At 40.8% G+C, this 21,585-nt stretch overlaps 4 protein-coding genes across 6 annotated transcripts; 1 reads left to right on the top strand and 3 right to left on the bottom strand.

Moving 5' to 3' along the window:
• Positions 1 to 1,326: 1,326 nt before the first annotated feature.
• On the top strand, positions 1,327 to 4,018 carry cimip2b (ciliary microtubule inner protein 2B). The gene is made up of 6 exons (XM_072453928.1): positions 1,327 to 1,413; positions 2,011 to 2,216; positions 2,607 to 2,761; positions 3,062 to 3,191; positions 3,409 to 3,615; positions 3,690 to 4,018. The coding sequence occupies exons 1-6, from the start codon at positions 1,337 to 1,339 to the stop codon at positions 3,782 to 3,784; spliced, it is 870 nt and encodes a 289-aa protein (XP_072310029.1). The 5' UTR covers positions 1,327 to 1,336; the 3' UTR covers positions 3,785 to 4,018.
• Positions 4,019 to 4,599: 581 nt separating this feature from the next.
• Positions 4,600 to 13,103, bottom strand: LOC140368365 (AP-4 complex accessory subunit RUSC2). Of its 2 annotated transcripts, none has more exons than XM_072455364.1 (10): positions 12,783 to 13,103; positions 9,406 to 10,628; positions 8,917 to 9,142; positions 7,675 to 8,556; positions 6,577 to 6,653; positions 6,307 to 6,481; positions 6,107 to 6,212; positions 5,484 to 5,530; positions 4,807 to 5,392; positions 4,600 to 4,723 (listed from the first exon to the last, which is right to left on the bottom strand). In XM_072455364.1, the coding sequence occupies exons 2-10, from the start codon at positions 10,573 to 10,575 to the stop codon at positions 4,636 to 4,638; spliced, it is 3,357 nt and encodes a 1,118-aa protein (XP_072311465.1). In that variant the 5' UTR covers positions 10,576 to 10,628; positions 12,783 to 13,103; the 3' UTR covers positions 4,600 to 4,635. The 2 variants fall into 2 exon arrangements, with proteins under 2 accessions (XP_072311465.1, XP_072311466.1); XM_072455365.1 differs by having other exon boundaries at positions 7,675 to 8,544.
• A 557-nt stretch (positions 13,104 to 13,660) lies between these two features.
• Positions 13,661 to 14,684, bottom strand: LOC140367445 (liver-expressed antimicrobial peptide 2). Its single transcript, XM_072453927.1, has 3 exons — positions 14,355 to 14,684; positions 14,133 to 14,272; positions 13,661 to 13,985 (listed from the first exon to the last, which is right to left on the bottom strand). Exons 1-3 carry the CDS (start codon positions 14,418 to 14,420, stop codon positions 13,952 to 13,954), a joined length of 240 nt encoding a protein of 79 aa, XP_072310028.1. The 5' UTR covers positions 14,421 to 14,684; the 3' UTR covers positions 13,661 to 13,951.
• A 510-nt stretch (positions 14,685 to 15,194) lies between these two features.
• On the bottom strand, positions 15,195 to 21,509 carry scarb2c (scavenger receptor class B, member 2c). Of its 2 annotated transcripts, none has more exons than XM_072455384.1 (12): positions 21,315 to 21,509; positions 20,687 to 20,844; positions 19,264 to 19,426; positions 19,009 to 19,179; positions 18,837 to 18,928; positions 18,553 to 18,672; positions 16,838 to 17,016; positions 16,632 to 16,750; positions 16,097 to 16,170; positions 15,855 to 15,906; positions 15,608 to 15,760; positions 15,195 to 15,523 (listed from the first exon to the last, which is right to left on the bottom strand). In XM_072455384.1, exons 1-12 carry the CDS (start codon positions 21,432 to 21,434, stop codon positions 15,488 to 15,490), a joined length of 1,437 nt encoding a protein of 478 aa, XP_072311485.1. In that variant the 5' UTR covers positions 21,435 to 21,509; the 3' UTR covers positions 15,195 to 15,487. The 2 variants fall into 2 exon arrangements, with proteins under 2 accessions (XP_072311485.1, XP_072311484.1); XM_072455383.1 differs by having other exon boundaries at positions 19,009 to 19,200; positions 19,282 to 19,426.
• Between the last annotated feature and the right edge of the window lie 76 nt (positions 21,510 to 21,585).

The raw sequence follows: 21,585 nt of genomic DNA, 5'->3' as shown, positions 1-21,585 counted from the left end.
TGCCTTAAACACAACCAAATATCATGCATTTTTAAGAAACCAATTAAAATAAATAAATAACATAATAAAGACTTTAGGCCTCTTTTGAGTCCTGGTATAACAACACAAATAACTAATTTAATTGCATTCACAATACTTTTATGATGCAGGTTTTGTTTTTTGTCAATAATGTGCTTTCAGCCCTTAATTGAACTCATTATTCAATCTAATGTTCTGATTTTCTTATGTTTATGCTACTAACTGTTGTGTCAGGGCCCAAAAAGAGAAACACAGAGAAATACAGCCCTTTTAAATGTATACTGATTTGTGTGTGTGTCAAACTAATTATAAAAACAAATCACAAGTAAAAATTAAAATGAGTTTCCTGGGAGCAGTTGTAGAGGCCAGAGTTTCATCTTCCTGTTCTGTGCAGCATGTTGAAGACTTGTTCCCATTCAAAACATTGACATTTATCTCTATATCTCACAGGCTTTATGTCTATGACTCAAAACTGAACTGCACTTTTAGGCCATTGGGAAAAGAATGCAAAAACGTCTTAAGGCCAACTGCACTTTCAGGGCAACTTGTGAGAGTGCAATAGAAACGGTACTTTAAGGCCATGTAGGGAGTATGTAACGAATTATGTGCAAAGCCTGTTTTTTCCTGTGGACTGTGTTGTGTAAGTATTATGTGTGACATTGTGTTTGAGATCTGTCGGTTTTCGTTGTGCCCTTGATGTCACTTTAACCATAATCGAATCACACTGTTCTGTTATGTGTGTACATAGTAAGCCTATTTTTGTTTTTTTGTCTTATAGCCTATCTTTTTTTTCCCACATATAGCAGATTTTAATTGTTTTTATTTTCTACTTATATAGGTTGTGTTATCATTGTTCATTGTTTTATGTTGCACCGAATATCAAAAGCAATTTCCAATATTTGTGAATTATGTTCATTAATAGAAATAAACCTTTTCTGATTCTGATGTCCAGGACAATAAAGGTTTAGCTTATCATACTATTTGTTTTTTAGATGAACACGTGTTTTAGCTCCAAAGTTAAGGCCCATATCAACAATCAAGACCGACCTATGAGAGAAATATGATCCAGTGCCTCGGTCCAAATGTGATGCGCTCTTTAATCCTTGGCACATCAAGACTGGACTTCATGTTACAGCCGTGCGCTAAACCCTGATCACCTGCGCCTGCCCCGGGACACTCAGACCCGTGTCACCTGCCTTTGTCCTCGTGGGGGGAAAGTTTGGTATTGTCTGTCTTCGATGTCGGATTGTTTGTGTTTGATTGTGTAGCAACAGCGGAGCGCGCGCGCGCGAGAGAGAGAGGCCCCGGAGCGCGCGACATGGACGACATGGACACGACCTTCTCTCCAAAGATCAGCAAAGTCCTGCTCACGCCGGACCCTCACTACATCCCGGGGTAAGTGCTCTCCTCCGGGACCTGCCGCATGTCTTAAAGGTTTAACGTGAAAACAGCAGCGTGACCTCAGCGTGACCTCATCGCCGCGTCACCTGCTGTCACTTGGCAGGCATTTTTGCAAAAATAATAATTATGAATAATAATAATAATACCACTTGTTCACGCTATAGTCGGTCAACAAGACTTAATTAATCTGATTTTATTCAAGCGTGAATGACTTTAATGGTTTAATCTGGGTTTTAATGACAGACTTTAATGCATATCTAAACAGGCATAAACAAGCCATGAAACCATAGACATAACACGCTGATCCAGCAAATCATTACACAGTCAAGAGCAGCCTTTGTGATGTGTTATTCTATTGAAATATGAATGACTACACTTGCCATAATAAATGTTTGCTTCAGTTACACAAAAACATTTTAATTTATCATGGGATCTTAATATGATTTAATGGTAGAATAATGTGCAGCAATGAGCAGAGATATTTGTGGCAAAAGAAACATAACCAGACAAATAGCTGTAATTATCATGACACTTATGTTCTTGTATTGTCTCCTGTTTGGCTGTTGCGTCTGATTGACTCGTGTTGTGCAGGTATGAAGGCTACTGTCCACAGCTGAAGTTCAACATTGGGAAGTCGTATGGTCGACTGACGTCTGAGCTGCTCACAAGTCCTGAGGTCAGTCACTCCACTCGCCTCATGGTCTCTGAAGTGTCCCGCTCTGCTGAGGCTGCTCGCTCCAGGGTCGGCAGGAACCTTCCAGACTGTCACGTCAAGAGGATGATTCCAGGATACACAGGTACAGCATACCTGAGCGCTGAGATAATAGTGAAGAATGGAAAAGTGGCAGTGTTCAGTTGATAAATCCCATGTTTTTTATGAGAAGATAGGTGCCACATTAACAACAGCGAGAGCATACTTCTCTGTTCCACTAAACTATTCATTATGGCTCTTGCAATTTACTGTAAATATAAGACAGATAATGTGGTAAACATTTACACATTCGTATGTAAGTGAAATGTAACTGTATGTGAGAAAAATTAAAAGCAAAGGGTATTTTATTTTTGTGTATAGGCCCAGACTCTCTCTTTTTTATTTTACATCAAGTGTTTACTAAACTAAGCACAATATAATTTTCCATATAGCAGTCACACAATCTCAGGCATGTGTCATGTTCGTTCTTGTTTAGGTTTCATTCCAAAAAGTCAGAGCCACTTTGCCTGCAGCTATGGTGAAATGTGTCGTAAAGCTCTCACTGACTTTTATCAGGAGCAGCAGAAAAGAAGCCAGCAGCAGTCAGCCAAACTGCCAGTTATCCACAACTACAACAGCCATCTGTCTGAAGTAATGTCTCTGAGCTCATGTGCTCTTCTCTGCTGTACACAAATGCCCACATATTGACACAGCACCTCTGCCACAGTTCACTCTTGTTTAATTATCCATGCTGCAGTGTCAGTTCACTGTAAGATAATACACCTGAAAAGCAAGACCAGTTACCTTCCTAATACACACAGTACTGATTGACTTTCTTACAGCTATGATTCTCAAACATTACGGGACATGACGAAATGTGAACATTTACTCTTGAGCTGCCTATTCATTTTATTAAACAATATAGTCTTTTGAATATTTTTTGTGCCTTAGAATTATAGATTATCACCGCCACTGACAGCCATCAACACTGGGATCAACATCAAGCCCTCTGCGCCCTTCATCCCTATGGAAAGGCCATATTTTATGGATGATAAAAACCCTCACAAGTATTTTATTTCAGGTAAGGAGTGGACAGATGAATATATAATATATACACCACATTCATCGGTGGTTCACTCCACAGTAGGATCACAATATTCACTCATGATAATTCCCATAGATTAGAGTTGGCAAAAGGTTGGCCTTTGAGCATGGCACTGATACAGAAGTGACTGTTTGCATCTTATTACAGTCACATTATGTTTAAGTTGTGTTGACTTTGTGTGTCTTTGTTGTAGGATTCACAGGACATGTGCCAAAGGCTCGCTTCCTCAATGGGAAAAGTTACCCTATCACCACAAACCAGGCTCTGAGGCAGTTTGGAAAACAACAGCACAATGAACTTGTCTCTCAGGACACAGCAGGGGGCCAGGTCAGCCCCACTCTCCCTTCATGTTACCATCCAAAAAGGGCAGTGGTGCCATCTTTCACCGGGCACATCCCAGGTTTGAGGAAAATGACCTAACCCACCTGATTATGATCCTAAAGTGATATAATAATGCCATGTTTTCTCCTATAGGATACAGATTCTTGTATGGACAGACATTTGGCCAGTTATCCCAGAATGCATTGGAAAAGAGTGGAAGCAAACGAGTTGCTTGGGCAGAGTGTTGATGAAAAAATAAAACTGCAGAAGAATGGACATTGCATCAGTCGAGCACTGCAGGGATTCAAACAATACACTTCAGAACTCATTGCACCAACTTTTTATTTCAGGGTTGATTGTCACTTGGCAAAATAGGTTGACTGGCAAATACAACAACTTCATACAATAAAATACAGAATATGTTATGTTTCCTTGTTAGTGTTTCTGGCACTACCGAAACAAGCCACTAGATGGCGTAACTGTGCAACTTTAACTGGAAGACATTTCACTGAAACACATTTTCAGACACTTACTGCTAGAATGTTCAAAACGTTGAAAGTGAAACAATGAAGTTTGTGATTGGTTTGGATTATGCATGCATGTGGTACATTTGGACAGAAAAAATACAAACTGCATCCTCTTAATTAATTCATTAATTCATGACATTGCATTGCTATTGCTTGCATTCTAATCTATGGTTCATATAATAATATACATGGTTTAGAATTTAAAAAAAGGCTAGCACCAACATCAGTCACACAAAACAGAATTCTACCAAAGACACTTGCATTAAAAGTTCATAATGTTCATAAAAAATAAAACATTTTTGCTTTTGCAGATTATGCAATATTCCAGTAAGTATCACCTACAGAAGTATACGCTTGCTACCGTCTCAAATCAATTTCACTTCAGGTAATTACCAACAGGACTTATAACAGGGCCTGAAAATGTACAGTTTATCTATTGCCTAAAATCTAAAGTATCAGCACACGTCATACTAATAATCTAATCATCATTGTGCTTTTATTTGTGTATTAAAATATTTATGTGCACTATTTAATACAAAAAAATGATTTGTTTGCATGGCTCACAGCTACAGTTACAGTTTCATGGACATGAGTGACTGAGCTAACACTCCTAACTGGGATCTGTCCAGATGCAGCCACTCTGATGGTCTTTTGTTGAACCTGCAAATAAAAATAAACACTATTAATACTTATATACTAAGAATTTATCCAGCAATTCAATTTAACAAAAAAATACTTCTTACCGTCTCCTTTGTTTAATGGGATTTCCTGAAACCGTGACTGCACTTGTGGATAGATCGGCTGATCCGAACAGTTTGGCCCAGCGTAAACCACCTTCACATTGACTCTCATTTAGGACGGGCGTGTTCCTCTGCTCCTCCTGTCTGCTCTCCATACTTATCTGGGACCAATGATCAGCACCGTCCGGGCTACAGTCCTCGCCATCAATTGTTCCAGATTCTCTCAACCACCATTCAGTAGCAGGAGCAGAAAACAGACTGCTGCTCGCTTGTGTCTCTGGTTGAGGTGGTCTTGGGCGTGATTGGACGTGTACTTGATGTGAAGTGTTCATTTGTGGATTGCTGTCAGCCTGTAGCAGTGGCCAGCTGGTGGCTAACAGGCCTGAGGAAGGTGCTGGTGGAGAAGCGCGCTGGTCATCAGTGCAGAGCAGTCTGTTATGTAAGAGTCGGGGCTCGAGCAGCAAGTTGAGGTCAAAAGGCAGCACAGAGAGTGGCTGAAGCAGCAGTAACAGCTCCTGGAACAGCGGCTCACAGCGCCCCAGTGACATGGACAGGAACCCCCACGAGTGATAGTGAGTCGCCACCACATCTACAGAGGCAGCAAATACACATTATGTCATCTATTAAATCAAAAGTATTTTAATTGTTAAAATTACAGTACATTCTATATTTTATTTTACCTTTTAGATTATTAAGATGACTAAGCCAGAACTCCAAAGACCTGAGGCTATAGCATAGAAAAGAAAAAAAAAAAACATTTATTTTATAAAACGAATCTGCTCTTTCTCTTCTGACTCAGGATGCAGGTGTTAAAGCAGTGCAAAGACAATACTCTTCCATTAAGTGTCAATAAGTTACACACGGCTCAAATGAGGATGCACTCCTGTCAACCCGGTCCTCTGGATATTTAGGTCTGTTTGTTTGTTTGTTTGTTTGTTTGCATGTATGTATGTATGTATGTATGTATGTATGTATGTGATTTAAAATCTTTTTGGATATTTATTTGTCACATTCATTTTAGTTTGTGCACTGTTAAATACTCACAACAATATAATTAGGTAAATTAAGAAAAGTCTGGGAGTCCCTGCTCAGACTGCTGCCCCCGCAACCCGGCCCCGGATAAGCGGCAGAAAATGGATGGATGGAAGAAAATGTACCTAATGTGGAATAATGAACTTGCAAAGAACTGTTACCTTTTTATGTTTACCTAAGGTAGACGTTAACATCTACAATAATCATCAACAGTTATTTTGGTAATCCATTTTGCTGTATAAATACAATGTGTGATTTTGATTTGACTTACTTGAGAAGTCCCATAATGAAAGCTCTCAGTCTCATACAGTGGTCTGTAAGCTGTGGATATTGTTTAATTTTTAAGACCAAACAGTTGAGAACTTTGGTGGATGGACCTGCAAACAAAAACAACAACTCTAACAGATTCAAACTTAACTACAAACAACATGATCATATTTACAGTACAGGAAACTGAACCCCATGACTTACCTAACCTTGTGGAGACCTCCACAATCCTCCAAGAATGCGTTGGTCTTTGTCCAATGATTGGATCCAGTTTGTGGTCCCTGAGCCCATCTTCCAGAATATTCTGTATCGATGGACACAAATGTTCAAGAACTAGGCCAGCAATAGTCGGACTGCGGGAGCTGTCACCCAGCCGCAACTATAACACAAAATGTAAACAGTTAGGACACGGTATAAACATGCTTCTGCCAGAGGAGAAAAGATAGTTTAGCTTAGCTTCGTTTGAACCTCTACCTTTTCCTCTGGTTCTCTGCTGCAGCCAAAATGTGCCATGATTAAATCCACCGCTCTGCTAACAGCTCTTAGCAAACCTGCAATATTTGAACAAGAAATGCACAACGTTTTAATTAATGTGTCATCATTTATTTGGCACTGTAAAAAATAATAGTGCAAAACAAACTAAAAAAGCTCAGTTTGTGATTTCATTTAAACACAAGTGGATTGAAAAAACATGAAAAATTCATATTTTTTCCCCCTCATAACTAGGTCAACGCAATGAATCATGGGAAAGCATTTCACAGTTAATTATCAAAGAGCAGAAATTTAAATAAGTCGAACTAAGAGTAAAGACTGCGGTGTTTCTCCTCAGTGACTTGCTCTTGACTTCATTCCCTCACATCGTTCTGACGAGCCTCCGCAAATGTCAGAGTAAATTCTTAATGCTTGTGGATGCTGCCCGCAGAGCTCAGAGCTGCTTAAGCAGTGGGGCTTGAACCAGTGTTTAAATGGCTCTCAAAGGCATCGTTTCTGTTGGTGAATTGGACACATATCACAAACCTAAAGCTAAAATAATGAATAAAGTAGTGAATCATTAGGTTTTGCTGATATTCTATCTGTTCCTATGATCCTTGCTTGCAAAGCCAGACACACATAGGCAACACAGCACAAGGCTCAGCCAATCCTGAGCTGGGAGAGTTAAAAATAGGTCATGTTTGAGAGGAAGCCCCTTCAGGGGACTGAAGGCACCACTGCAGCGCAGTCAGCCTCTACCACTGATCTTCACAGCTCATAGAGTATAAAATGTGTATGAAGCAAACAGTCACAGCACCATCAGTCTAATCTACTTCGGTACATGTGATGGGATTTTGTCAATTCAAAGAAAATTCCGTCTCTTTATCTCCAATATAGATGCAAATGAATGTGTTATATATTTGAGACATTGAATGCATATATGTACCAGAAATAATACCCAAAATTAAAGCAATATAAAACATTTCAAAAGCAAATTAAAATGAAACATACATGTGGTATGTATATGAGATTTACATCTCAAGCCCAAAGAAGGTATATTGCAGTCTCGATGAACAGTATGGACAACATACTCACTCATACCTCTCCTCTGAAGGTGGCTGATGGACATAGACTCATAGGCCGGATCAGGGGAGAGGCCAAACTCTACAGACGGCCCCTCACTGGCCTGGGTGTGTTTTCCATTGGCCCCAGCAGAGTCCTGGAGGTGGAGTGGATTGGACCTGTGGGAAGTCCAGGACCTCAGCAGAGAGGAGAGAGGAGCTGCAGAAGACACCGCTGCTGTCAGGGTGCTGCGCATAAATCCAGGAGCAGGTGCAGTGTAATAATGGGACAGCTTATTCTTGCCTGATACAGGAGAGGGCGGAGTCACAGCCACCTGGTTTGGGCTATTGGTGTCATCTGTTGGAGGTACAGTGGGTGGGGTCATAGTGTACTCTGAACTGTTGGAGCTGCTACATTTAGACTTGTTTAACTGATTATCCTGCTGCTCTGGAGTCAGGTGGATAAGATTGCGGTAAGTAGGAATTTTCACCAGCGTGGCTCTACTGTGCGCTAAAACTACATCTCTGTCTGAGTAAGGGCTGGTTTGATTTGGTTGTAACATAGAAGGACTTGTCCCAGAGCGGCTCCATATGTGTCGGAAACAATCCGGGCTAGGTGTGCAGGTAGAACACGTGTCTGAGCTGGAGGGCGCCTCAAGAAAGATGGGACACTGGCTGCCCATTGGAGAAAGCTGCATATTAGTAAAGCACTGGCTCCGTTTGCCCTTGAAAGTGAAGCTTGGCTGAGAGCTGACTCCTCTGTTGTTCTTTTGATGGATGTATTGCTCAAGAAGACCACCCAGGAGCTCAGACTGAGGAGGAGGTTTTTTTGTGGGGACCAAAACAAATGGCCGGATGGGAAGTGACGTTGGCCGCTGGGCTTTAGTGAAGCGCACCACGGGAATTTGCCCTGAACATAGTCCTGTAAGTAAAAGAGATAGCGATAAAGTAATATCTACTCCTGCATTGTTACAACAGTGAGAGTGACTCAAGTCGAAACGCGGGAAAAAAAACAGTCTAGAAAAAGACTGTGTGTCCAGATGACTTAAACTGAATCTTTTTTCTAAAATTGTTACAACATTTCAATTCAAAACATTAGTTGTTAAAAACTGAAAGATTAGATGTGACTATATTTATATTTTCAAATAAGAGACTTTGCTAAATGGTCTCATTTTCATCTGTACAAGTTGCATTAAATTCAGTACATGACCAAGGAACTAATAAAGGTTTGCTTGTCTTAGAAGATGGTTACCACCGTGTAATAACAGTGATCAGTCCTTACTGTCAGTGGCTTGTTCATCATTGTAATCATGGTCCAAGAGCCCAGATGGCTGTGTCGTCTCTGTACTTGTACCCTGGCATTTACTGCCTTGTGGGCTGCTCTGGCTGGAGCTCAGCAAACATGACGTGTGGAGGAGGTGCTTCCTCCAGTCAGTGGCTGTGGAGGTGGAGGCGACAGGAAACTCTGCTGTAGAGAAGCACCTCTCCGTATGCTGGTCCACTCTACCCTGTTGGGAAACACAAATCAGAGGTTTACATCTGTACATGGGGCTAGTCCTGTGCAGTGGCTTTATAGGTGATGTTGCCTCAGGACATTATTGTATACCCTCAGGCAATCATTATTAGCACCATTTTATACAGGACACAAATTCCTCCAAACAGGAAGAAAATGGATGGTAAATATACCATTAACATGGGGCACAAAGTTCAAAGCAATAAAAAACAGCATGCGTTTGTATGCTGATTGAATTTGTTTTTAAATTTTGTGTACCTTTTTGTGATCATTTTGTTGAAGATGTTCCCCAGAGGGAGAGCTGCTCTTGCTCTGTCCCACAGGGCAGCAGGTGGAGGTGCTCAAGGCAGGACTGGGCGACTGAGAGGAAAGGTCACATGACACAAGCTTATAGTACTTCTGATTGGTTCCCATCTGCAGCATGGCCTGATTTTGGAGACAGGCATTCAGATCAGAGGCCTCCAGAGAAGAGAGACCCGCAGACAGGGGTTCCACACAGTAGCGATTACAGTTGGAGTCCAGAGCGTGAGGGGAGTGTTCGGCCTCAGCTCTGAGCTCCTGCTGTGGACTGTGAGGTACAGGATGGAGGTTCAGGAACACGGAGCCCTTTGATGAATCCAGTGTGGGGCTGCTGAGGGCAGCAGGAGAAGCGGGGTTGTTGCTCCTGTTGTACATAGTGCAGAAGTTGACCAAGATGCCATCAGAACTGTTACAAGAGGAGTCACTGTTCTCAGGAGAGCACTTCTGTAAACTGTGAATACAGCAGGACATGCTGTTCATTAGTCTGTTTGAGCTCTGTGGAACATTGGCCATCAGTGATATGCTGGCATCACCATTATGGTAGCATTGGCATTTGTCCCGCAGATTGTCCATCTGATTTGGTTGGTCAGAAATCCATTCTTGGTCAAACTCAGAGCCAACGATGGTCCCTTCATTTCCCCAGCCAGGCCAGTTTGTGTTTCCATGCAAAACAAATGAAGAATCTTCACAATATCGGTGTAAATTGTCCCCATCACTATCTTCATCCTCCTCGTCCTCATCCATTTCTGAGCTAGGGAGGAAGGAGTTGTGAGAGCGCACACAAGCTTTACCCTGACAGTGGGGCCTCCTGATGTGAGAGCTGCTATCTTCTGGGGAGGAAGAGGGCTCGTACCTGCCACTGCTGTCACTGGTGCCCTCCTCCTCCGTACGCTCCTCTGTCAGACTGCTGTAGCTGCTGGAGAAGTGTCTGCGGACACCATTAAAGACATGTTCTCTGTTCAGAGAGTCCCTCTCAGGCAGGGAAACGGCTCGAGTCAGTCCCGCTGTGCACAGGCGGCTCGACCTCTTTGCTGAGCTGCACACAGGGATCTGCCATGACGGCAGCTGCACCACAGGGAAATGACATGCGATGAGCGTGTCCCCTGACTGAGAAGATGCTCCGATCATAACAGCAAAGGTGGCTGGATATCTGGGATGTAGTTCATAGTTCCAAAGGCTTACTGAAAGACAGAGGGCATAGACAATTCAGTTCAGAAAAGAAAGTAGAGACATGTATTATAAGATTTGCTGAAGACCACAAAATCAAACAAACAAAAAATTAAATAACCCTGTGATCAAGATGTTCCTCACATTGTCACTCTACTCCCAAAGGGACCAAACGATGGCTTAAATGTGGGGGTGGGCATGTGGGTTAGGTGGTTAATGCACTATACGGCACTTTGTGTCAGATTTTGTATCAGAAGCGCTTTACAAATAAAGTTTGATCGATTGATTGAATGTTCTTTTTGCCATTGGACTGATTCCAACCATTGAAACACCATATTGCTGCTGAAGTCTTCATGTGTTTAAGCTAAAAGCACCACATCCTAATCAAGAGTGTGACATTTCAAGTACAGCTGCAGGCTGTTGGTCACTGAGATAAACTACTGTGTCTCTTTGGCCCGTAGCACAACCGCCCTCTACAATTCAATCAACCATCAACAAACCCCTCCCCACAGAGCCCCAACCAACCACTGCTGCGTGCACTTACTCAGCGCCTCTGTAACTAGGGCAGCTGCACTGCAGCGATGCGCCAGCACTAACCACGGAGGCATAGTCTCACCCAAGGAGTTTAAGTGTTGACAAGTTAAACTGAAAAAGTTCAGAGGACTTTTATCATTAACATTATGTGAAATAAATCAATCATTGAAATTTGAATCACAAATGTGGGCTATAATGTAAAATAATACAAACAGCAGGGAAAAGGGTCATTCTCTCTAAGTGAGTCTCTTTACTAATATAATATAACGCAAAGGCGGTTAGCGCTCTTGCCTCCCAAGAAGGAGATCATGGGTTCGATTCCCGGACCAGACCAACATCACATGATCTCTCTGGGTGGAGTCTGCATGTTCTCCCCGTGTTACCGTGGGTTCTCTCCGGGTTCTCCCACCGTCCAAAGACATGCATGTGTTAGGCAAAATTGGTGACTCTAAATTGGCCCTAGTGAATGAATGTGAGAGTGAACTGTCTGTAATGTTTATGTCTCTGTGTTGACCCTGCGACGAGTTGGCCACTGTCCAGGATGTACCCCGCCTAAGGCCCAAAGTCACTGGGATAGGCTCCAGTCACCCGCGACCCCGAAAGGGAACAAGCGGTAGAAAATGGATGGATGGATATAAAAATATATTGTAAAGGGGCTCACAGTAAAGCCAGTAAGACAGTATTAGCAGATCACTCTGGGCTCATAAGTATAGCATGTCATAGTGTTTGTGTTTCTTCTACATTGGTTCAAAATGACATAACTTCACTGTTAAAATAATACCCTATTATGCCCTTGGCTCTTGGCACACAGTTAATTTGTCCACATGAACCTTATTTGGATGTGTCATAATTATGGATAATTCTGATCCTAAAACAAGTCTCACATTTCTCTGCAGCACAGTCTCAAATCCACTTCAAGACATCAGATATATTCATGTAATGTGAGGAGCATAATCTTCAGTCAAAAGGAACAATACAACTAAAAATAAAACAGTAACTCAATCAGTTTGAGCTTTTATTAGGATTAATGCCTAAGTGAATGCAATGGTCTGTTGTATTGCAGCACAAAGCAGCAGAGAGACTCTTGTTCATTTAACTTTATTTAACAGTTCAATAGTTCAGTGCTGCAGTGAAGTAGGTCACTGTACTGACTGACTTAATGAAGAAGTTGATTTGATGAGTCTCTGTATGTTTATAGAGATGGAAGATTCCAGGACAAATCTATGTCAGTCCTTTTTTAAGCAGACACGAACACTTTGTGCAAATCTACACGAGATGTGGAAACACACTGTAGTGGCAGGATATGGTACACTGTGTAGTACACACTTTTTTTTTAAGATAATAAGTAGATGAACCTAATTAAAGTCTTAAAAGACGTAGCCTACATATTATCTACCGGTAAATAGAAGAATAAAAGAGGTTAATTTTCAAGAACAATAATAAGAAACATGCAATAGCTAAAGAAAAGCTGATTGGGGCTATTTATAAATTATATTACATTTTGTAAATTCAAGCTTAGGAGAACGAATAAATAAAAGCAATCAAATAAAACCTGAAATGATTAACGCACCAAATAAAGCACCGTCTGATTCTGATAAATATGACAAAGGCTACTACAGGATACTTACTGTTACTTCAGTCATTTTTGTCCATTTACTCATCCCATGTCCTTGTTCGGTCCCGGCGTCACTTTGGCTTCAAAGGTTTTCAGAAACAGTCGAGAGATCAGAACAAACGTGAAATTAATGTTTTATCAAATGGTGATGCTGAGCGTTGCGACATCCAGTCCTCGAACCGGACACAAGCCCAATCTTCTCCAGACTTAAATTCTGCAGCCTAAGCAAAAGCTGATGAGCACTATTTATTTATTAACCGTAACATCTGGGTAACAGGAGAACGGTCCGGCATTGGCTTTGGACAGACTGCGGTCCACGACCCACAGCTTCAGCACCACGCACTGGCGCTGGAGGAGGCGCTGCGTCATCACGCGCTCATCCAATGGACACGCGGAGCGGTCTGGCGCGCGCCCAATCACTGCCACCTCAGAGGATGGGCTAGTTCACACCTTGGATGTTTCCATGGGTATAACAGGCCAAACTAACCTACCATTTAAACTAGCAGGGAAATATTATTCTCATAGAGACAGCAGAGTATGTAAAACTACCTCTTGTGTCACTATATCAAACGGGCTTCTGCAACAATCTGTATTTATCCTTCTGAAGTGTCCTCAAGTGGAGACGTCTGCCCTCTAGTGGTTACTGCAAGCATGGAGGTGCGTTTGTTTCCTCTTGAGAGATCTTTATTCTGGTTCAAGGTGCATCTACTTTTTATTTAACTGACTTTGGCTTTTCTGCTTATTTGTTTCCCATAATTACAATCATTAAATTGCTTTTGCGTTGGGATTATGATTTTGCTTTGTAATTAAAAGCTCCCAAATAAAAATGACCAGATATAAAAGGTAGCGAGTCTGAATACCAAATAGGCTTTTCAATCCAAAATTGTATAGAAAAGGTTTTATAACAAAAAGTGACCAGTTAATTTACAAGTACATTCCTCACATTAATGTATTTACATGTTTACATTATGTACAGTTCACATAAATAGTGCAAAAAACTAAAGTATGTTGTATTGTTTATATTTTCACGAGAAGAATACACTGATGTCTCATCCTGACTAAAGCAGACAGAATTTACATCCAGTCCAGCTGCTGATGTTCCACTTATTCTCTAGGACGTGTAACTTTGGTCCATAATGCATTTAATGACAAGGACGAGATGGAGTAGTTTTCGTTGTAGTTTCCATTTCAAGGTGTTCTCCAAAATGAACATATATTCTTCCTGTAGAGATCAAAAGTTATTCATTATTGTAGTTTTACTCCATGGCACAAAGGTCATTTAAAACAACACACAATAATAAATTTACTTAATAGCTTTTACACTCTACTAAGAATGGAGCAAAGGAAACAGTGATGAGCCTGGACCTACCTGCAGAACTGTGTGCCACACTCAGAGTGGTCTCTGCAGCTCGTCCCAACAGCCTTCAGACTGTTCCAGCGCCACAACAGGGAGCGCTTTGTTCTCAGGATCACTCCAGTCCAGTCCTCAGGGACCGGCAGTGAATTCACCTGTCAAAATGAAATTAAAACATCAGAAAAAACACTTGTAGATTTAAGTCAAATAAAAACTGTGAGGAAATAAGTGATTTACCTGGACAGCAGAGATCAAAACCATAATAATAGACAATACAACAACTGAGTGCTGAAAAGTGGCCATGCTGAAGGTGACGAGGAGATCTTCTCTGTGGTGAGACAGCTCTGCTTTGTATTATAAGACCTAATGGAGTTTGGGAGGAGTCTCTTATCAAATATGGTTTTCATTATTAATAGGTATTTATTGACTTGTAGGTTTCAAAAGTTGCTTTACACTGGTTCTTATCGGCTTAGTGATGAGGGTCAAAGTGTGTCTGCCACTGAGCAAATGGCACTTGATCTGGGTTATAAAGGACATTCCACGTTGTAAGATCTGATGACAGTGACACAGCATGTCAAAATAGAAATGTTTTGTATTATTCCATTTTGACTGTTAAAGTACTGCTTAATGCTGGGAATAGTTATAATAAAAGCTTTTTTTTTTTTTTTACAGCCAACTAGAAAATAATAATTAAACATGAAATTGTATTAATATTATTTGTCATAGTAAATTATTGCACAAATCAATGTATTTAATTGTGGTGGTGTTTAGAGTCAGATTAAGGTTGAGTTCTTTGAACAAATAACCAATAGCAAAAAGTATTTAAAAAGTTTAAGACAAAATTAAATTCATAAAATTGAACATGTTTATTGAACATCTATGACGTTAATGCAGCACACAGTTAGATATTTAGTTATTATTTTCAGTTCTGTAGTTTGGAGTATATGTAGGACAACGTCACACAAAACAAAAAACATTTGTAACACGTAGAAGAATCCACAAATGTTTTAGGCAAGAGTTACCAACAGGAACAAAATCTGCTCCAAAAGTGCAATTATGCTTATCACCAACAACTAATTAAATTAAATTAATTAAACAGCAGAAAGAAATACCCAAGAAAAGAATAGGACATAAAATGGAAAAATATGAAAACAAAAATGTTCACACTCTGTTAAAATTGTTAATTTAGTTGAAAAATCATAATTGTAAAAACATTCCTGCGCGCAATATAGTATATTCCCTTTGAATTTATCAGTAAACTTTCTCCACTGCACTTGTATTTGCAAATAAAAAGCCATGCCTATAAAACGCATGAAAGGAAGCCAACACTTTAGTGGTATAAGAAGAGCTTCACAAGCTTCTTTGCGTCGCTATGACAGAAGCGGCAGTCTCTCAGCAGACGTACTCTGAAAATCACAACGCACACAATTAAAATAAATGACAGAGAGAAAAGTGAGTAATATGTCAGGTTTAACTGTGTGATGTGTTACCTCTGGAACGGTCTGTTGACACATGAGGAACATATAGAGCAGTCCTATGAGGATGCCCAGGCCAATCAGCATGAAGGGAATATTCACCAAAACAGTCTGCTCCACCATAACCGTCTTTAGCTTCAGCACCGAGGCATCATCAATGACAGCACTCTGACACACACAAGGAAAGACAGATTACAGGGTCAAATACACATCACATGTCACATTTACCGATGTGTATTGTGCATAAAAGTCTATTACAAACCTCATTGAGCCAAACCACAGGGAAGACCACGTTCCTAACATTACCAGTTTGACTAGAAGACAAAAAACACACAGTTCAACGACATGTACACTTGTTATTCTGAAACACCATATTTACACAGTGTTTAGTGCATGTATATTAAGGAAGAGAGCAATGTTCAAAAGTCTGTTTATAAAGATTATGGTGTCCATTACAGACGTGTTAAAAGGGGGGGAATAACAAGTGAGGTGAAAACAAATTACCTGAAAACACCAATTTTCTGTACAAAGACATTGACTTGGAGGCGCTTGGCAGCTTGCAGAACAATTCCCGTCAACTGCACAACAAAAGAGGAGACTATAGATATCGTTTCAAATTCTCAGCCAGTTGTTGTTTTGCTTTTCATTAATGTTCAGCTCAAACTAGATATGACCCCAACACCTTTATGACAAGACCAGTAGCTAGTGCAGGCTTTTCGCAACTCCAGATTAATGTGATCATTAAAAAAGTTCAAATTGTGAGATTGTAGAGTTTAGTTCTTTATAAACCATAAAATATGTTGGTACTTACAAAAACATACCGGTATGTCTTTGTTGGATGAATACATTTGTTGATTAAAAAACATAAGCACTTTTTCATTTGGTGATTTTAGATTACCGTAGTTCACCTCTTAATCCTGATAAGACGTTATCAGTCAGGGGCAGCCTGGTGCCATGCACAAATGTTTTAATTTTTAACCAGCGCTTATAAAAGCCTCCTACTGTGGACGTTTGCCACCTAGAGGTTATGAAAACATACTGGATTAAGATCAATGGAGGTTTGGTGCCATTCTTTTTTAGGCTCCATGCCAAAGACGGCCTGGACAAATGTATCATCGCCTTGGTAGAAGTGGGGGGAAGACATCAAAATTGGTGCCCCTGAACAAATAAATAAAATTGTGAATGCAAAACAAAGTGACAATGAAAATATCACATTTGAAGGTTTGAATCAAAAGCACGTTTCACCTTGTTTGCACGGACTGACATTGAGGACTCCAGAGCCCAGGCAGTTTCCAGCAGGAACGCAGAAACCAGCATTGTCTGGGTTGACTTTTGCACTTGCAAAGACCTTAGTGGGAGGACTAAAACGATACCCCGGGATGCCTTTAACGCTAACATCCTCTTCATATTCTGCATACAGAGATCTGGACAAGGGAAAGAAGAATCACACAGAAAATCTAAAGAAACTGGCTAATACACAATAACCCAATCCTAATGTAATATCTAGTGCATCATCGGAACATATTGATTTATTAATGCTCAAATTGATTTAACTTAAAACTTCTAGCTGTCCTTGCCCCAAGTGGAGGAGTTCAAGTATCTCGGGGTCTTGTTCACGAGTGAGGGAAGGATGGAGCGTGAGATCGACAGGCGGATCGGTGCAGCGGCTGCAGTGATGCAGTCGCTGCATCGGACCGTTGTGGTAAAAAGGGAGCTGAGCCGAAAGGCAAAGCTCTCTATTTACCGGTCGGTCTACGTTCCTACCCTCACCTATGGTCATGAGCTTTGGGTAGTGACCGAAAGAACAAGATCGCGGATACAAGCGGTCGAAATGAGTTTTCACGGGGGGAGCTCGGAGTAGAGCCGCTGCTCCTCCACGTCGAGAGGAGCCAGCTGAGGTGGCTCGGGCATCTGTTCCGGATGCCTCCTGGGCGCCTCCCTCGGGAGGTGTTTCAGGCATGTCCCACCGGGAAGAGGCCCCGGGGAAGACCCAAGACACGCTGGAGAGACTATGTCTCTCGGCTGGCCTGGGAACGCCTCGGGATCCCCCCGGAGGAGTTAGAGGAAGTGGCTGGGGAGAAGGAAGTCTGGGAGTCCCTGCTCAGACTGCTGCCCCCGCGACCCGGCCCCGGATAAAGCGGCAGAAGATGGATGGATGGATTAAAACTGAGACTATTACAGAAGGCTTAAGTCGTTTAGTTGATTTATCAGTCAATGGCGTTTATAACGGTGTGTGAGTCATTTGAATTGTGAGTTTCAAGCTGCCTTTTTACATGTTTACTCATAACTTTCTGTATAAATTGTTGTTTTTGCATAACCTCCATCTATCACAGTTTGGTTTGGATGAAGAGCTTTTGCCAGTTTCATGCCACGTCCTGTTTAGTCGACTTATTGAACGACAGCATGTTTTTAGTCGACCAAGTATTTCTTGAGTCGACTACGGTCCTATAATACAGACTGTACCCGTAGTTTTCAAAGATACAACTGGTAGGCTCCTTAGTGGTACTTTCTGTAGAACTAGTTTGTTTTCTAATCTACAGAAGACCTCATTTAAACAATACATTTAGGTTTTTGGAATACAGTTAAGAAGGAACACACATTTCTAGCTGCTATAGCCCAATTTAGCCCCTTCTTGTGTGGATGCCGTTTCAAGGGAAGGGAGAAATATGGAATCTTTGTCACGCACAATTCATATAAAGGCAATATTATTTAGTGTAGTCAGTTACAAAACAAATATAAACTACGGAAATATATTTTTAGATACTTGCAAATTTGAAACTTAAAAAGGTTAAGGTTACATTCTGAATATTTACAGTCAGCTGCTCCTGTTAAGTGGCTGGGTACATGATCTTGGCACTAAATAAATGACCAATGGAATATAATCCTGCTCAATTGTTGCCGCTGTAAATCGTAAGAAATCCAACAATATTGATATAAATGACAGAGTGTGTGTCGCTAACCTGCACAGATCTGAGACGAACATGTAGAGCGTCTCATTTCTCGTGACGACAGGGTGAAAAGACGCTCCATTGGTGCCATTAATCATGTTGCACTCATCAGTTGTCCACCAATTTAAAGATCTACACAGAGAAACAAAAACAAACATACGATTAAAACTTTCAAAAACCTCCCACAATATCCAACAGAAAATGTTATTTCTTGGCGCCACATGAACACTTGGGCCCTATTTAGTTTAGTTTAGTTATTATTTCGTTTAAGTATTTGAGCAATGATGAGTGATTACCTATTCCCATTCCACGTGTCCACTCTCGCAAAGTCTTTGGAATTTTTCAGACCAGTCAAAAAAACATATTCTCCATCATTAGAACCATTATTCTGGAAATAGGAAATAAAATATATGTTGCAGCATGTCACGGGAAACAAAAGGCATGTAGACAAATAAAGCAATAAATCACCTTGTAGAAGAGTCCAAAAACATCATCGATACTCGGTTTAAGCTTCTTGAGGTCTTGAAGAAGTCTATCTTCATAGCCCCAGAGAAGTTCCCCAACAGTTCGGGTGGTAAATAGACCTTCCCCCAAGGACGTCATTAAGGCTGAGATTATATTGGCCATAATGCGAGAGTCCTTGTATAAATCCATTACAGCCTGTTGACAAACACGAGAGCTCAGTCACATTTTTTACATTTAAATAAAATCATTATTATTAACCACTTTAAAAATGCTCACCATTGCAGGGATGTTAACAGTCCGGATCAGATCAGTCTCTGGGCCTCTTGACATATCGGGCTGAAATATGTAAGTCTTACGGTTGACAGCTGATACTTTGGTTCCATTTTCTAAAAAGCTGACTTCCTCCATAGGCCGATACTCTCTATTGGTGAAAAAAGACTATATTATGTACTTTTAAAAGAAAAACAAAAAACAACCAAAAACATATCTTCAAGTACAAGTAAAAGAGTAGATTGGTGCAGTGTACACTAGTGACACACTTAACAATATTTTTCCATCAAAAAGAGAGACGTAATGTTGACGTATTATTAGACTGATCTGACTTTCAATAATCATAAAAACTCGATCACTAAAACAAGTCTTTTACCTCTAGAATAAAAGGCTCAATGGCTTAGTGTGATTAGGAAATATCATGTATGCATTTATAGACAGATTATTTTAACGGTCTCCTGACACATAACACCCGGGTTTAAGACAATAGCTTCCAGTCTGCCAGAGTATAGACTTTATTGTCCTGTTTCTTGTCTACAAATACCAAAATGGTCAACATCCAGAGTACATCAAGTTTACAAAATAAACTGGAATAGAAACTTGGGAACACAGATCTATTACACAAGCCAGGAGTTTAATTACAATGCTGGAAGTGAAAGCAGCCTTTGCTCAAAACGTTGTTGAAGCACCTTTGGCACTAATTACAGCCTCAAATCTCTTTTCCTCAGTCTGAGGTCCATAGTGCTCTCGAGCAGGTTTTCATCAAGGATGTCTCTGTACACAGCTACATTCATCTTTCTGTTGATGCAGACTAGTTTCCCAGTTCCTGCGGCTGAAAAACACCCCCACAGCCTGAGGCTGCCACTACCATCTGTAGGGATGGTCCTGTCCAGGTGATGAGCGGTGCCTCCAGACCTGACGCTTGCTATTCAAGCCAAAGTGTTAAATCTTTCTTTCATCAAACCAGAACAAACCAGCTTGTTTTTTTTCTCTGACACTGTTGTCTGTGGGACTGGAGTGTGCTTTTCAAATCAAGTCCATTCAACTGAATTTACCACACGTGGACTCCAATCAAGTTGTAGAGGCATCAGAGAGGATCAGTGGAAAAAGAATGTACCTGAGATACCTTTTGAGTGTCATGGCAAATATTGGGATATGGGATTCGTGAATAATTCTCAGATGTACTTTATATGAACTGGTATATGAGTGGTATAAATAAAAAGTTTAAAAATAAATTTGCATCACTTTACAGAAGTGAATGATTCCGGCTGTAGTTGAAACACTGTGTATGGTTAAATATGTCCCGGCTGTTAGGTTAGGTGTCTGTTAAATGTAAAATGCTGATAACATACTGCACTGAGGGTGATTACATGGAGATCTCTGCACGTGCTTCTTCCTTTTCCTTCCTCACCTGTAAGTGTATGGTCCAATCTCCACAACAGCAGGCCTGTCGCCTTCCAGCATCTCCAGTGGATTTGTCAGGTTAAAAAAGTAAAACTGCATGTAGATGGGAGCTGGTGGGTTCTCCCAAGCATTAAACGCCTCGGTACCATTCTTCAAAATGATCTCCTGAGGAATACACAGGGCAGTGGCTCAGAAAGCATCACAGGACACCAATATGTGACTTCTAAGCAGAATAGTCTGCTGATTAGGCACTTTACACATCATATGACAAAAGCAGTCATTGCACAAGACCATGGGCAAGGAACTACATTTACTCACTAAATACAGTCATTCTGTGGTACTTTATCTTTGTTTGCTAACACAGCCAGGTGTATTAAGTAAATCATCAGCAAGATTTAACAAAATAGTCGCTATGTCACAACCCTGCTTACTTTACATTACATTAGAGAACACAATCCTATTAAATACCCAAACCAAAAAAGCAACTCAACCATCTTAAAGAAGAATCTTCACATGAGACTAAACAATCATAATAGAGAGCTTAAGGTTAAGCTCTCTGAACATTTACCATACTACAAACAAACAAAAACATTTGACTGACATGGCACAAATCTGCTGCTAATATCTTTGTTTACCTTTTTCACAAGCGCCTGGAGAAAATGAGGAAACACGCTGGACAACACCAATGAAATACCTAAAATGAGACTTAAAATAGAAATAATTCCAGTGCTGTAAATACAACACGATTTCCTCATCGCGGCGAATAGAAACCTATAATCCACAGCTAACCGAGCTAATGGTGTTTGTTTTGATGGGTCGGGGTCCTTCCTTTAAAACGAATGTTTACAATTTCCTGTTTCGATGACAACTTCCGGGTAAGAAAAGTCTGATTGTTCTTATAAATAT

This window comes from Eucyclogobius newberryi, unplaced genomic scaffold (genome assembly GCF_026437365.1).
Source record: "Eucyclogobius newberryi isolate DKJ021-1_F unplaced genomic scaffold, fEucNew1.0.hap1 SCAF_2, whole genome shotgun sequence".
In the NCBI taxonomy this organism is placed as follows: Eukaryota; Metazoa; Chordata; class Actinopteri; order Gobiiformes; family Gobiidae; genus Eucyclogobius; species Eucyclogobius newberryi.
This window is presented reverse-complemented; position numbering and strand designations above follow the sequence as displayed.

Coding starts and splice junctions, on each gene's coding strand:
- cimip2b (XM_072453928.1), top strand. CDS start 1,337: ATGGACGACATGGACACGACCTTCTCTCCAAAGATCAGCAAAGTCCTG. Junction 2,217..2,606: donor GATGATTCCAGGATACACAG/GTACAGCATACC, acceptor GTTCTTGTTTAG/GTTTCATTCCAAAAAGTCAG. Junction 3,616..3,689: donor TTTCACCGGGCACATCCCAG/GTTTGAGGAAAA, acceptor TTTCTCCTATAG/GATACAGATTCTTGTATGGA.
- LOC140368365 (XM_072455364.1), bottom strand. CDS start 10,575: ATGATCGGAGCATCTTCTCAGTCAGGGGACACGCTCATCGCATGTCAT. Junction 6,654..7,674: donor CAGCCACCTTCAGAGGAGAG/GTATGAGTGAGT, acceptor CAAATATTGCAG/GTTTGCTAAGAGCTGTTAGC. Junction 6,213..6,306: donor GGAGGTCTCCACAAGGTTAG/GTAAGTCATGGG, acceptor TTTTGTTTGCAG/GTCCATCCACCAAAGTTCTC.
- LOC140367445 (XM_072453927.1), bottom strand. CDS start 14,420: ATGGCCACTTTTCAGCACTCAGTTGTTGTATTGTCTATTATTATGGTT. Junction 14,273..14,354: donor TTTTGATCTCTGCTGTCCAG/GTAAATCACTTA, acceptor TCATTTTGACAG/GTGAATTCACTGCCGGTCCC. Junction 13,986..14,132: donor TGTGGCACACAGTTCTGCAG/GTAGGTCCAGGC, acceptor TGATCTCTACAG/GAAGAATATATGTTCATTTT.
- scarb2c (XM_072455383.1), bottom strand. CDS start 21,434: ATGAGGAAATCGTGTTGTATTTACAGCACTGGAATTATTTCTATTTTA. Junction 16,171..16,631: donor CCTCCATTGATCTTAATCCA/GTATGTTTTCAT, acceptor TTTGTTGTGCAG/TTGACGGGAATTGTTCTGCA. Junction 15,907..16,096: donor CAGAAAATTGGTGTTTTCAG/GTAATTTGTTTT, acceptor TTTGTCTTCTAG/TCAAACTGGTAATGTTAGGA.